Source organism: Homarus americanus, unplaced genomic scaffold, assembly GCF_018991925.1.
Source record: "Homarus americanus isolate GMGI-L3 unplaced genomic scaffold, GMGI_Hamer_2.0 scaffold28370, whole genome shotgun sequence".
NCBI classification, from domain to species: domain Eukaryota; kingdom Metazoa; phylum Arthropoda; class Malacostraca; order Decapoda; family Nephropidae; genus Homarus; species Homarus americanus.
Window position 1 is genome coordinate 1 of NW_024738023.1, and position 16,415 is coordinate 16,415.

The following is a 16,415-nucleotide window of genomic DNA, read 5'->3' on the forward strand; positions in this document are numbered from 1 at the left end:
ATACATTATCTCCTATTATCATTTTACTTCAGATGTGGGACTGGGACATGTGGATGCGTTTAGGTGAGGTACGGCGAGGCAGAGAGTGTATTGTGCCTGATGTGTCTCGCACCTACCACTTTGGCTCGTCAGGACTCAACATGAACTCCTACTTCCAAGACACATATTTTAAAAAGCATTCCTTCAACACTCTTCCTTACGTTGAGCTGAGAGACTTAGACAGGTTTGTAAAGAAACAGTTAAGCTGAGGGGGGGGGGGTTCTAAGCTGTGAATATTTTTCCAGTGCAAGTAACAGCAATTGTCACTCTGGTTGTCACAAAAGTGAGTGTTAGAGACTGGGCAGCACAAATACAGTACCAGTATTCTCCAGTTACCTCCCTCCTAAATGGCATTATAATGGCATTATAACATGAAATAAGAACTATTGATAAATACTTTTCTATGTTTGTCTTTGATGCCCCCAAAATGTTCTACACTACGGAGGGTATACGCAAACACTTGTTATCTTGAAAATAGGTTCTTATTCTCGTACGGGAGATAAATACAGAGGAAACAAATAGACAGTGGGCTTCCACACCATAAGGACTAGCGATCTCAACTCTCTGTATCAATCCGCGCTGGCATGTACATACATAACATGGTGCATAATAAATGGAAATATTACATAGGATTAATACATGTTCTGTAATACTTTACTATACATAATTAATAGAGTAATATAAGAATACACAGCTTAAAGTGCTACTTCGTGTCCATATTATACACCTCCCTCCCCCCTATACGCTCATAGTTTCATCTTGAGCGGACCTTTTGTTTCTGAGTCGCTCGGACCTGCGGAGTACTGGGGCAGAAACACAAGGTGGGGATGGATTTACTGTAAAGACATCAGCATTAGGGGACTCTACTGGGGAAGGGTCAACACTAGGCAGCTCCACAGGTCGGAGGAAACGACGGTTCCTCCACCATACTCTACCACTAGGAAGACGCACTTGGTAGTCCCTGGACCGGCCAATACCTATGACAACCCCAACCTTGTCCCAGCGGTGAGATACCGGATCTTGAATCCTGACCTGCTGGCCGATACTCAACCTGGGAAGGGGGCGGGCATGACAGTCATACCGAGCAGCGACATCTGCGGCTCGTTCTGCTGCACGGCGGTCACATTCCTCAGTCTTGGCCTGCCATTCTTGAGAAAAAGACTTCGGGTGGGCAGGAACACAAGACCTGAGATGATGTCCGTATAGAACCTGGGCTGGGGAGCGTCCGGTGAAGTTCGGGGTGTTGCGTAACTCCGACAAACCTCGATCGAAGTCCTCGCAGTCGATATTTCCTGAGGGTGACACCTTAAGGATCAGGTGTTTCACAGTCTTGACTGCGGCTTCAGCGTGTCCATTCGCCTGGGGGTAGTGGGGCGAGGTCACGACATGACGGACTCCTCAACGGTCCATGAAGTCCCGGAACTCGTGGCTGGTGAACTGGGGTCCTCCATCAGTCCTGAGGCGGAGGGGAACACCAACTTCTCTGAAGTAATGCCTGAAGTTCCGGATGGTAGCAGTAGCCGTTGTATCACTACTACAGGGGACGACAACAGGCCATCCAGACAATCGGTCGGCAATGACGAGGAAGGACTTCCCTGCCACTGCAAAGAAGTCGGCCGACACAGACTCGAAGGGTCTTGAAGGGTTATCGTCGCACATTAAAGGTTCCTGTTGCTGGCTGGGTTGCAAAATCTGGCACGGCTCACAGGCACGGACGGTACTTGCAATGTCCGCGTCGATTCCGGGCCAAAATACAGTCTGCTTCGCCCGTCGCTTGGTGGCCTCCACTCCTCGATGGCTGTCGTGAAGGCGGGCCAAGGTACGGCGGCGTAGGGCAGCAGGAATAACTACTCGTGGACCATACAAGACGAGGTCTCCATCACAATAGAGGTCCTCGCGTATTTTCCAGTACGGGAGTAGCGATTCATGAAGGTCGTATCGGTTAGATGGAAATCCCTGAGACACACAGTCGACGAGCCGGATATAGGAAGGGTCGGCCTGGGCTGCGGTGCAGAGATCTTCAAGGGTCTTGTCTGCATCCGGTGCTGTAGACTCTTCTGATGTGAAGACAGCCTTCAATGAGACTACTGACTTGAGGGATGCGGCAGCTGTAGAACACAACATCTCGTCCTCTGGGGTGGGGCGACTGACAGGGGCGCGGGACAGGACATCCGGGATGCACAACAGCTTACCCGCACGCCACACAGCCGTGAAGAGATAAGGCGAGAGCTTCTCTTTCAAACGTTGAAGGCGAGGATTCTCTACTGCATCCAAAGAGTAGTGATTGATAATAGGTATAAGAGGGCGATGATCCGTGAAGAGGGTGAAGTGCTGAAGTCCTATCAGGTAGAAGCGGCACTTCGCCATCGCCCAGACAACAGCCAACATCTCCAGCTCAATCGTGGCATATCGGGTCTCGGCGTCCGTCAGGAACCGGGATCCACACTGAATTAAGCGGAGTTGTCCACCGCCATGGTTCTGCAGAAGGGCGTAACCAACGCCGTAGAGTCTGGAGGCGTCAGTCTGGAGGACGGTGGGTAGGGCTGGGTCGTAACAGGCGAGGACAGGTGGACTTAAGAGGGCCTGCTTGACTTGCTGGAAGGCCTCTTGATGATCTGGGGTCCACAGGAATGTCCTCCTGGGGCTCAGCAGGGGGCGTAACGGCTGAGCTGCGGCGGAGATGTCAGGTGAGAATTCAGCCAGCTGATTGACCAGACCCAAAAAAGAACGGAGGTCTGTCAGGTTGGCAGGGGTTGGAAAATCCCTGATTCCACTTAATTTCTCCGGGTCTGCTGAGAGAGTGTACCCACAGAAGATCACTGATGGTGCGGCGACTACAAACTTGTCAGCGTTGAGGGTAATCCCTTACTTTCGACATCTGGTGAGAACTTCATATATTCGGGAGAGGTGGGCACAGTAGTCTTCGTCATGGAGTAAAATATCATCAACCACCTTGACACAATTCGTGACTCCTTGAAGGGCCGCGTCACCACGTTGACAGAATGCATCGCCCGTAGCGGCAAATCCCATGGGGCCTCTGCAATACTGATATCTTCCATATGGTGTGATGAATGTAGTCAAATGCTGGTCTTCTTCGGCCAACTCGATCTGCCAATAACCACATAAGGCGTCCATCGTTGTAAAAAACTTCGCCTTCGGGTCCACACTTCGAACAGCTGCGAAGGGTGTGGGTGAAGGGTGGGCTGGACGGGAAACTTGCTGGTTAAGTTTTGATAGATCGGTGGTGATCTGTACTCCACCACGAGGTTTGGCGACGGGGACGAGAGGGTGGCACCAAGGTGAAGGTTCGTCTCCGGCCGGCTTGATGATTCCCTGAGCAACCATGGAGTCAAGCTCTTGTCTAACTAGCTCCTTGTAGGCGTGAGGAATCAAACGAGGGGTGTGGATGGCAAAAGGTCTGGCACCATCCTTAAGATGAATCTTCATAGGTGGACCCACCATCGGCTTGAGTGGTGTGGATCCTAAAGATTTCTTGAGAAGGTAAGCTCTTGCATCAGAAGGGGACTTGTTAGTAGAGATAGGGAGTTCCTTCAACCTGTTGACATGGGTGACCTTTAAAATAGGTTTGGGGAATTCCTTGGAAATAATGGCCAACTCTTGACAATGGCCATATGATAAAAGCAGAGTCGGGATCCCATCATGAACATCAATCCGGGCTGAGCAAGACTGCTTACCAAAGGTAAGAGTAGCCCAGAAAGATCCCAAAGCTGGAGCCATCTTGGAACCATCAGCTGTCAGTTTCGTTGTCTGAGGAGGGGGCTGTAGGTTGCTCCGGGGTATTCCCAAACTTGCTAAGTGTTGTGGACCAATTACTGAGACGTCAGCACCGGTGTCAGGTAACATCTGAAGACTGGATGACAAGTTACCGTAAGAAATGACGACACTGATGTGCTGGGGCGTCGTGTCTGTGGAACAATGTACACGACGGCAGGAACGACTGGGCACAGCGTCTTGATGCTTGCCAGAAGGAGGGGGCGTGCCAGCACTACCTGAGGATGACTTCTTGGATCCTTGGTGGTGTCCTCTCTGTGTCTTCTTACAACAACATTTGTCATAATGGCCCACACGACCACAAAGTCTGCACTGAACTTTGCTAGCAGGGCACTTGACTGTGTAAGCCCAGTGACCCTGGCGGTCGCAACTTCTGCACACGCTTTGAGCAGCTGGGCACTGGGAGGCATTATGCTGTCTAGCACAGCTGTTACACAAAGCTGCTGCTGAAGGTGCAGCTGGAGGGTGAGGGGTGGGGTTACCTTGCTGCTTCTTACCCTTTCTGTAGGAAGACACTGCCCTCACCTGGTCAGGTTGTGAGCGTAAAGCTAAAGTCGCACACCTGGCGGCCTCGTACGCTCGACATTTTGTAACAACATCTTGAAGGGAGGAAGTGGGGTCAAGTGAAATGAGACGCTGAACTAGCTCTTCATCTCGAATACCCGTTAAAATGATTGTCTTGAGTTGTGTCTCTTCACAAACTTGAGAATTTCCAGGACAAACATCAACTTCCTCTGAACATCTTTTCAGTCTTACAAAAAATGCATCAAAAGATTCTCCATCAAGCTGCTTACATTGGAGGAGTTCTCTTCTTCTAAGTGCTTCGTTGCGCTGTCCCTTAACATGTTCCTGTAACTTGTCAAGCACGGCCTCTACAGTCAGAGTTGTCGTAGGAGGCACTTGAAGTGTGTGCTCGAGAGTACGTTGTGTCTCTAAGTTACAAGCACATACGAAGCTGTATCATCTGTTTAGGCTGTGGTAAACTTGACAGGTCAACCATTGTTGCATAGTCTTGCCAACGTCGACGCCATTCCCGAAATATCTGATAAGAAGCGTCAGACTTCAGAGAGGGAGGCGTTTGTGCTGCAGCCTTTTGAGGCATTGTCGAACCGACTCTGGGAAATGAGGTACCAGTACCTCTAGTCGTATCAGCATTAGTAGTAGCAGAAGAATCTTGCAGAGTAGATCGTTGTGGGGAGGCTAACAGGGAAATCAAGGCTTCAAATCTGGCTTGATCCTCTCTTCTTCTCAGGTCATCCTCACTTCTACGTATATCTTCTAGTTCTCTGCGTCTTTGTTCATCTTCGTGGCTTCGTCTTTCAGACTCTCTGTACCGAATTTCTTCCTCTTCTCTCCTTGCAACATAGTCCTGGCGTCGAGAAGTTTCCATCCACTTAATCAGTTGAAGGAGATCTTTGGATGCAAGCACCGCAGGAGAGCTTGCTCGCGACGAACGAGGAGATTCTGTGGGTGATTAGGAGTTGTCACTGTGGGGAGCGTGGGGCCTGAGTGTGGGTGGGGAGAGATCTCCCAAGCTTAAACTCATAACCCCGTCGTCCAGGGTATCTTTTTGATTCCTGTGAGACATGCTGACAGCTTCTGTACTCTATCTGTGCAAGAGACCGGATCAACCCCTCGTAATCTATGCACAGAATTACAGAAGTCTAAAGTAATACGCAAGAATTTAATATAAAGTGGGCCTGTGAGTGCGTGTGTATGTGGATGGCTCGTTGCCGGGAAGCTTGGCGCGCTGCCAGACGTAGAGGCAGCTGGGCGCAAGTCGCAACTGAACCGAAGTTGTCTTAATGCGCGCTGCTCAGTTACCCAATGACTATAGGCAGGAAGGGATGTACTGCTGGGCAGCTCCCTCAGTCATCTGATTGCAGTTTGCACAGACAATTCTGATTAAAATACACAACACAGTACTTCACCGAACACTTCACTTCACAGCACAGCACTGTACACAGCATAGCACTTCACAACACTGTAAGTCCTGAGGCATGTAGTCCGGCTGTAAGTCCTTGGCGAAGCTGAAGACGAGACGCCATTAACACAGTCCGGCGGGAAGGCTGAATTCACTCTGAATCTCACTGAGAAATCTCACTGCGCCATCTATGTTTGTCTTTGATACCCCCAAAATGTTCTATATAACGAGGAAGCAAAATACTTGTTATCTGAAAAAGTGGGCTTCCACACCATAAGGACTAGCGATCTCAACTCTCTGTATCACTCCGCGTTGGCATGTACAGATGCCAGCATTCACAAACTGAATACATAATATGTAAATATGATAATTCACATACATAACATGGTGCATAATAAATGGAAATATTACATAGGATTAATACATGTTCTGTAATACTTTACTATACATAATTAATAGAGTAATATAAGAATACACAGCTTAAGATACTACTTCGTGTCCATATTATACAACTTTTCCTTCCTCAAAATCTTTCTCTGTGAACACTGTGTACGGTAACTTCCATTATTGTCAAGCTTGGGTTGTACACTCAGAACAGCTTCACCATAAAATTTATAACCCCTTGGGTCTTTTTTGCAAAAAACAACATAGCCACTCGACTCACTACATTCTGAACTGAAACAGTTCACCACACATACAGTGCTCTAATGCGTGACCTTGCCTATAACAGTGCATCAGCTGCTCCGGTGAGCTGTGACTGCTGAGATAGTAGTGGCCATCTGATTCTCACTGGTTACTGGCATAACTTGCTCTGTTTTTTGTTTTTGATCTTTTGATAAATATAAATCTGAGTTGGGAACTGTTGAAATATCATAAGATAATATGTCACAAAGGAAGTTCACAATTTTGTGTAGTTTATTGCCATATTATTACTTTGCATAATTAGTTATGTACACATGTTGTTTTTCTTTGATATATACTGAAGGACCTTTGCATATGATACATGTTGATATTAATACATTGTATTGTCATTATTAATTTCAATGTAAGTTTTTACAAGATTCTATATTCATATAATATATTTCAGTTTGAAAAAGGAGCCATATGAAGAGTTGATAACAGAGCTGCTACGTCGGGGGACAATGCTGGACCACTCACAGAACCCTTGTGAGGAAACCTTCGTGCCAGACACCACCGGCCACACATACCTTCTCTTCATCCAAATGAACCACCACAAAGACTACACTACATGGCTGCAAGTCGCCAAGGTCCCTCAAACTGATAGTTCATGTTCTGATGTTGATTTGGTGGTTCTTTTCATATTAGATTTGCATAAAATTTCATATCAACAGTATTGATATGTACACGCGCTCCAAAAAGGATCTTTAAAATTTTGTGTCAGACAATATGACGCAACAGACGAAGGATTCTGACAACCCTACCGAGACAACAGGAGTCAGTGTTACTTTACGTACTTTACTTTATTCTCTTCGTCACTGATCAGCCTGTTAGCAACTTGGGCGGTTGGTTACGTCACCGGTATACACTGTTGGCAAGTACTGGGCATATACTGGTTCCAGAATGTATCTGTACATTGTTCCAGTGGTGGTCAAGTCCGGTCTTAAATGAGCTCACACTCAGTGCCTTCATAACACTTTTTGGAAGATTGCTCCAAGAGTTCACAGCTCTCACTCACAAAAAGTTTGTCTTGACAATTTTATGAACTTGTGGCTTCTTCAACCTTAAAGTAGGAAGCAGGCAGCTACCAAACAGGGAGGTACTACCGCCTGGGAAGATATTGGAAGCATAATGTATTGTCTAATGGTAGACCCTGCTGCCATATGGCATCACAAAAATTGTGACCAAGTCCCAAGTTGCTAATCTGTCTTTCTGCCTCATTTACACACAATTGCAGGGTCTCAATTGTTTCTCTTACTGTTGACAACACAACAAATATAACTGTACTCACTCTTGATCTGTTCTATTCCTTCTATTCTTTATTCTCCTATGGTGTCAGTTGACAAAAATATTGAAGTGGGGCCTTCTTGGATGGGTCCCACTGGTCGGGAAGGTTGTGGACCCCAGGGCCGACCTGATCATCATCAAACTACTGGGGCCTCAAACGACGGCACCGCGGTTGCTGGAGGATCAGCTTTTTTCACACTGCATTTTTCCAAAATTCGTGGCCTGAAATCCAATTTTCCTCCTGTGGAGCACCATCTATTGACCTCTTGACCACTTCCTACTATCTGAACTTCAACTGACCAAAGCAGCTTCACCCAAACCTTTTCAAATCTCCAACTACAACCTTTATAAGTTTATACCCTGTACCTCTTTCCTTTCTAAGGGAGGTGTATGCGCCTACTGCAACACACGTACACCTATAGCTCGACTCACTGATCTTGAATCTTCTCTTTATGATGTCATCTGGCTCAAAATATCTCTACCAACTGTGACTATTTTTCTTTGTTTCCTATACTGTTCTCTCAACTCTACCAACTATTTAGAACTCTTTGTGTATCTCACTTCTTGCCATGAGTCGTTGCTATCCACACACCCCAACACCGTGATCCACTACCTTTAGGATTTCAATGTACATCACAGAGAGTGGCTTGGCTCTGCGAGAGATGACCCAGGTGGAGCTGAGGCACTCTCTTTTTCCTGACTTAATGATCTGGAACAAATAATTAAACACTCAACACATGTTCCTGATCGACACAATCAATTTTCTAACATTCATGATCTTTGTTTTACCTCTAACCCCTCACACTATTCATACTCAATTCCTGGCCCCTTAGGGTCTTCTGATCACAATTTTGTTTCTATTAAATCAAACTGGGCACGACCACCTCCCCCACCCCCGTCTACACGCAGACTATGGCAATATCGGAGGGCAAACTAGCAATGCTTGCGGGAATTCTTCACCAACTTTCCTTGGGATAAATGTTGCTTTTCCACTCGGGACTCCTTGATATGTGCTGACAGCATTGCTGGGGTTATACAGGGTGGTATGAGTGCATTTATCCCATCATCTGCCAAAACTTTCACTTTACAATCATGGTTTGATCACTCCTGTTCTCTTGCATGCAGGGTGAGAGATAGGGCGTATCAAGTTATGAAACTATCTCCTTCCCCTATTACCAATTCCTCTTTCATTACTTCTAGGAATCTTTGTAAGGCTATTCGTAGGGCCAGTCGGAATTTTAAAAAAAGAAAGACCACCGTCCTGACTAACTCTTCTTCTAGTAAATCCTTCTGGTCCTTAACCAAAAACATAATAATAATAATAATAATAATAATAATAATAATAATAATAATAATAATAATAATAATAATAATAATAATAATTAACATTTATTGAAAGAGCATGGTAGCCTGAAGGCTGAAAATATACAATTACACAATTGGAGAATGGGTCTCTTGATTTACAAATGATATACAAGTAACATAAGTGATACAAATATAATATATAATAATTAGGTGCGGAGAAGCTCAAACTACAGGGCATTTCAACATAGTGACAGTGCGAAAAGTAAGATTGACTAGGAGCGAATACACTGGTTGATTACAAGTTAGTGATAATTCTTACAATGGTTGGGACTGGGGCCGTTTTTATAGCGATCAGTTCGTGCTCGTATGGGCTGGATGCGGTTGTGGTGTCGAACAGCAATTTTTGGACGAGGGATCTCGGGTGGTAGTAGGAGCCGGTGTCGAGGATGGTGCAGTAGCTTCTCACCAAATTTGCAGATGAGGTCGTGGTGATGGTCAGAAAGAGCCGAGAGGGTCAGTATGTTGAGCGCTTCTTGATATGCGGAGTAGGAAGGGGAGAGAATAATCTTGCATGCCCTCTTTTGCACTTTTTCTAGGCGTTTACATTGTGTGGCATTAAGGGAGGAAGACCAGGTAGGGGAGGCATAGGTGAGTTTGGGAAGTACTCGGGCGCAGGAACTCTGAGGGACTTGAGTCTGCGGAGGAGGTGGAGACGGAAACTGGAGGATTTGACATCTTCACTGACGTGTGGTTTCCAATTTAGTTTGTTGTCTTTGGTAACGCCGAGGAGCTTCGTGGAATCTACAACCTGGAGTGTGTTCGGACCTAAAGTAATGGAAGGGGGTGGGGCAATGTCGGAGGAGAGGTTGATGTGCATAACCATGGTCTTGGTATGGTTGATGGTGACATGGTTGTTGGTGGCCCAGTTTTGGAGACTGTCCAATAAATCCTGAAGAGCGGTATAGTCGGAGCAGAGTTCTTGACACTGATCCTAATGGTGGAGTTGTCGACATATTTCCAATGAGCAGGGGTTTATCTTAGGGCTGAAAGGTGGAGACAGCCCCTCGGAAGAGTACAGCTTGGCGTCGGTTACTGAGTAAGTCTGTAAGCCATGGTATAAGACTTCTTCGAAACCCGAGGTCGATAGCTTTGTTGATGATTAAATTGTGGTCGACTAGGTCAAATGCCTTGGTGAAGTCAATGAAGGCGACAGCTACAGACGTTTTTCATTTTACCAGAGGGCGGTATATATAGTCGAGAAAGCTGACAAGACAGTGAGTGGTGGAGGAAGTTTTCATATTACCAAATTGCTGAGAATCTACGGCGCCTGTAATATCAGCATAAGCCCAGTCAAACACAAAGCTTTCACAGATTAAGTTGGGTATTGGGGTGATTGCAATGGGTCTTAGCTGAATTAAGGATTGTTGGCTGGTTGACTTGGGCACTGGTGACACAGATGAAGTCTTCCAGCCAACTGGGCATCTGGCTTGACTGAGGGAAACATTGATGATGGAGAACTCCTTGAAGAGTTTCATTGGTAAGTCAATGGGGGTGGTAGAGCGTTTTAATTTCAGTTTGCCCAGACGTTTTGCTACTTCAAATTCTTCTACTAAGTCAGCGGGAAAGGGGGCTGGTAGGTAAGCAGGGAGATTGGTTGTGTCAAGCCGGGGGAGCGTCTGGCATATAGTAGCGAAATGGTTATTTGATTGCTCAGCTGCGTCAACATTAGTGAGATGGCTAAGGAAGCGGAGGGGGTGTGTCTTATTGTTTAGTCCACAGAGTTCTTTAAGCTTACCATACCACTGACTGATGTTGGTCTGCTTCAGGCATTGCAATTTGGTTAGGTAGTGAGACTTCTTTGCAGTGTGTGTTTCGCGGATGACTCGGTTGCGCAGGGACCTGTAGCAGTTGTGGTCATTGAGATAAAAGGCTCTGTCTCTCTGTTGCATAAGTCTTTTGATAAGAGGTGTGATCCAGGGCAAGTCAGCTGGGTGAGCTCTGAAGGATTTCTCGGGGAAGAACTGGTGGTGAGCTTCCGTGGTGGTGTTGGTATAATTTATCCATTTGGTGTCCACGTCATCCACACTAAGTACTTCAGTCCAGGGATGGTGAACTATCCACTGCCCAAAGAGACGCACTGCAGAGTCAGTAATCGGCCTGTAGGTCCTGATGTAGGGTCTCTGTACTTGAGTGGGAGTGGCAGCTGGGGACCAGAGCACTGATAGGTGTGTGCTACACCCGATAGGAAGCAGTGGTTGAGGTGGTTGGTACTGGTCCGCTAAGTCGGTTAAGATAAGGTCAAGGGTATTTTGACTGCGTGTGGGAAAGTTCACAACTTATGATAGTGACAGCTGGTCCTGGATATCAGTGGTGCCAATTTCATTATAATCCCCGCATAATACTGTAATATCTTCTGCACTCCCTCTTTTCCTCCTCTCTTCAGACCTGATAACTCTATAGCCAACTCTCCCCCTGATAAAGCCAATCTCTTTGGCACCTTATTCTCCTCTAACTCCACCTTAGACAATTTCAACTCTATCCCTCCTACCCATGCTCCTCCTATTGAACCTATGCACTTTCCTATAATCTCCACTCGTAGGGTTGCTGGTGTGTTATCCAGGTTGGATGTGAGTAAGGCGCATGGACCGGACAGAATACCCCTTCGTGTTCTGGGGGGTGTGCTGAAATTATAGCCCCTGTGCTTGCTCGCTTCTTTCACCTTTGCCTCAAAATCCAAACTTTTCCTTCTTCTTGGAAGCTTGCCCCGGTTCAGCCCATCCCGAAGAAGGGTGACCATTCAAATCCCTCTAACTATCCCCCCATTGCACCTAACTTCATCCCTCTTTAAGATTTTCGAACTATCTTGAATTCCCATTTTCCCCGTCACCTTGAACGCCATTACCTTTTGTCTGATCACCAGTATGGCTTTTGCCAGGCGAGATCTACTGGTGATCTGCTCTCCTACTGCACCCATCTTTGGTCATCCTCTCTTAGGGATTATGGGGAAACATTCCGTCGTGGCCCTCGATATCTCCAAAGCATTTGACAGGGTATGGCACAAGTCTTTGCTTTCCAAACTTCCCTCTTATGGTTTCTCTTCCCCACTTTGTTATCTAATTTCTAGCTGCCTTGAAAACCGATCTATGGCAGTTGTTGTCGAGGGATCTATCTCTCGCTCTTTCTCTACCAATAGTGGTGTCCCTTAGGGTTCTGCTCTATCACCTACTGTCTTCCTTTTTTTTATCAATGATTCACTTCACACTACGACTAATTCTATCCATTCTTACGCTGATGATTCTACTCTTTACTCTTCTTCACATTTTTCCCTTCCTCCTAATTCTCAGACTAGATCTGTTTCTAGAGCTGATATCATCTCATCTATCAATGCGCATCTGTACAGCATCTCCAAATGGGGAGGCAGAAACTCGATTAAATTCAATTGTAATAAAACTCAGTATTTACCAATTACACTTTCCAAATTACTTGATCTCCTACCAATCACTTTTCAGGGAGCAATCATTCTGCCAAATTCTAAAATAGATATGCTAGGCCTCGCCATTTCCTCTAATATGTCGTGGAAGCCACACATCCACAAGCTAAAGCCGCCTCCCGAAAGCTGGGAATGCTGTACAGATGCCGTAGCTACTTCACTCCTGAGCAGTTGCTTCAAGTATATCAGGATTTATTCGTCCTAACTTGGAGTACTGCTCTCATATCTGGGGTGGCTCTTCTGTCCAACTGTTCGACAGGCTGGAATCAAAGGCATTTCGTCTTATTGAATCTCCTCCTTTAGTTGATCATCTCTCTTCCTTTTCTCTTCACCGCAATGTTGCTTCACACTCTCTCTTTTAAAGGTACTTTAACGGACAATGTTTGGTGGATTTGGTATCCTGTGTATCGCCGGCAAGGCCGTGGGCTCGCATAATTCGTCTTGCCCGAGGTGCCCACCGTTTCTCTGTGGATGTCGGTCACACTGGAATAACCCATTGTAGTACATCCTTCTTTCCTCACACAGCCAATCTGTGGAATGCTCTGCCTTCTTCTATGTTTCCATACTCATACAATCTGTCTCACTTCAAAAAAATGGTTTTCCGGCAGCTTCGTGATCTAGATTTATATAATCTTTTATTTTTTATTTTTTTTTATTTTTTTTTTTCGCCCCCCCTAGGCCCCATTGTGGGTCGATGACCTGTGCCCGGCTGGGCTTTTCCCCCTAAAAAAAAAAAAATAAATAAAAAATATAATTTGTTACCATAGTGGGGCGGGCATCTGCCAGCTCTACCTGTAGGTATGAACACTGGACTGAGTAATGTCCTCCGAGATGTTTATAGACTTCTATTAAGTCACCACTTGCCTACCTATAGTGTAAGCTAGGCAGTTGCAGGTGTTCTAATCTCATTGCACTATGGCAGTCTGGTGGCCCTCCTTTGGACGTTTTCAATCTCTAGCGTATCTCGGGAACCAGATGGAGTGACAGCACTCCAGACGGGGAAGCACCTCACTTTTGAAGAGCGTTATGAGGGAAGGACCGTCAAGATATCTGAACGCTCCTTTTTATAAGACCCACGAGCTTAGTTGCTTGATACACCCTCTTACACTTCGTGACATTCAATCTTAGCAGTCATATCTTCGACCACTCTTGAAGCTGACAGATATCTTTTTGTAGCTCTTCACAGTCCATCTGGCTCTTAATTTCCTTGAATAACTTGGTATCGTCCACAAACATTTGCATGGAGGAGTGTATAGCTTCTGGGATGTCGTGTATGAAACAAACAAACAACAACAAGCCTAGTACACTACAGTACTCTCTCATACTCCACTTGTCTCGGGGATGTATGACTATTTCACAGCGTTAATCACTTCGCATATTACTTGCAGTCACGAAGAAATTCTTCGATCTACGCTAGGACACTCCCATTATTCCGTACCTTTCCAGTTTAATTTATAGTCTTCCTTGCGGTACGCTGTTGCAAGCCTTAGCAAAGTCCAGATACTGTATACTATATGTTGTTGATATTACCATCATGCTTCAGGATCTTGGTCCAAACATCCAGTACCTTAAGTAATTGCGTCTAGCAGGAGCATCACTGCATAAAACTATGTTGGCAGTCCTTTACTAGGTTGTTTCGTAGCAGATGTTCCAGCATGGCATCTATTATAATGCTAAAATGCTCTAGTACCTTTAATTATTTTTGGAGTGGTGATCCCCCTGTTTGAATAAAGGACTCACATATGCTATTCTCCAGTTATTGTGGATCTTTTCATCATCCATGTGTCTGCATAACAAGATTTAAAGGGGTACAGCAAGCTCGTTGCTCAACTCTCTTAGCGTTCTGGGATGCATGCTCTCCGGGCCTTGACTCTTATGAACTTATACAGTAGCTTTGACACTTTATTCATAATGCTCTCTTTTGAGAACACAATGTGTGTTAGCCATCTTTCCTCAAACGCAGCGAGATTGTTCGCATTTTCTCTTGTGAACACCGAAGAAAAGAAATTATTTAATGCCTTGACCCATCTGTTGAATTTCTGAGATTTCTTCTTAACTTTGTCATCTGCCGCATGATTCACATGTAAAGATTTCCTTGTTTTCCTGGAGCCAGTGGTTTTGGTCTTGCGAATATATTTATCGATCAAATAGTTAACTTTACTGATTGTTATGTACAGGGTTGTATCTGCATTCTTGTTTACCAGTGAGTCAGACCAGTGAATGCCCCTTATCTCCTCCCTCATCCTGTAGCAATCACCACTGTAATATTTGAACCTTAGCCTGTTCTTATCATTAATCAGGTAACAGTTAAATCTGAAGGACAATGTCACATGATGACTGGTGCCAACGGGGACTAGATTTTCCAGCTTAGCCACCATACCCTCCTCGTTGGCTATGATGACGTCCCTCAGTTTGGGTGTTTGTTCCCCTCTATATTGAGTCAGATCGTTAACATGCTGGAATAGAATATTGTTTCTCAAGAGTTTCTACAAAAAGAGTAGCGGGGCTATTGAAGTCACTTGGTGTAATTCCATTTCTCCAGTCGATGCCACCATAGTTGAAATCCTCCATGACAAGGAGGTAACTAGAGTTGAACGCTGTTACGTTGTCTATTACGGTTCTCAATTTTTCATAGTTTAATAAGCTTACATTGAAAAACAGACTGATTGTGTTATAGGTACAGTATCTGTAAAACTTTCCTTGTCTAAAGTGACGGCGCCGAGTATGAGCTCATTCGGGATCAGACTTGACCATCACATCACTGGTGCAGGCACAGATTCATTCTGGAACCTGTACATGCCCAGTACTTGTGAACAATCCATAACAGAGATGTGACCAACCATCCAAGAGGCTGACAAGTCGATCAGTGGTGTAGAGGATAAAGTAAAGTATAGAGTATTATATTTATACATATATTTTTTATGGAACTTCACATACATATATACTGTACTATCCTCAGATGAAGTGCAGGATATGATATTCACGTCTACACCACCACAGGTTAGGGCAAGTTACACTCCTTTTGTTCACTGAAGTTTTGAAAACATTTCTACTGTCATCTAATTCTAGCGATACTTGCAGTGCTTACGTATATGGGACCTTGATGGCCGGGGCTACCACCATGGCATGTGGAGACTTAACATCAAGTCCAACCCTGTCCTCATAGTAGGCGTCCCCTTCTCACAGTATTCGTAAGTATTCATGTCAAGGTGCAGTACAATGAATTACCCGGTATTCGTGTTTTCAAATAAAGATTAAAACATAATTTCTCTTGAAAGGAAATGCCATTATCACAGGTCATCAGTCAGTGTTTTATTTTCTATATGTACTACAGTATGTATACAAAGCTATAATTATTATCAAAGATTAAAGTTTGCCTCCAATATATTTAGTATGTGCAGGTACTGTGTTATTAACAAAATAGAAGAGTTTAATAGTCAATATGTGGAATTACAATGTATGTTACAGGCAGTGTTGAAGATTGTGATAAAGGTGAATGTAGGAAATAATGGCACAACTGTTAATGTAGGAATAAAATAACACAAAAATATGTCACTAGCAGTTAAGAATAATCGGTACAAGAAATTAGCACTGATCCACTTCCAACCGTTAAGGTCCAACATTCCACCACTATTGAAGAAAACTATAGTTGGACAAAACCTCTCTGATCTGGGTTCCCCACTAGAGCTTAGAACCTCATCACTGCCGTAGGGGTGAACTACGGTGCATTGTAAATAACAGGGTTCCAGGTAGACCAAGGATGAAGAATAAAGTTGGTTCACTGAAGTCGGGAGTTGATGCAGAAGAGTAGTGTGGCTTGACTGAATTGACGGAACCAGGTGGTAGCTAATCAGGTCGGTTGGAATGGACATCTCCTGTAGTTTGGTCCTTAACTCAGGT

The 16,415-nt window shown here is 45.1% G+C and overlaps 1 protein-coding gene across 1 annotated transcript; it reads left to right on the forward strand.

Moving 5' to 3' along the window:
• The first annotated feature begins 36 nt into the window (after nt 1-36).
• Nucleotides 37-15,711, forward strand: LOC121873650 (protein O-linked-mannose beta-1,2-N-acetylglucosaminyltransferase 1-like). The gene is made up of 3 exons (XM_042377298.1): nt 37-223; nt 6,843-7,023; nt 15,597-15,711. The coding sequence occupies exons 1-3, from the start codon at nt 48-50 to the stop codon at nt 15,708-15,710; spliced, it is 471 nt and encodes a 156-aa protein (XP_042233232.1). The 5' UTR covers nt 37-47; the 3' UTR covers nt 15,711.
• The last annotated feature ends 704 nt before the right edge of the window (nt 15,712-16,415 follow it).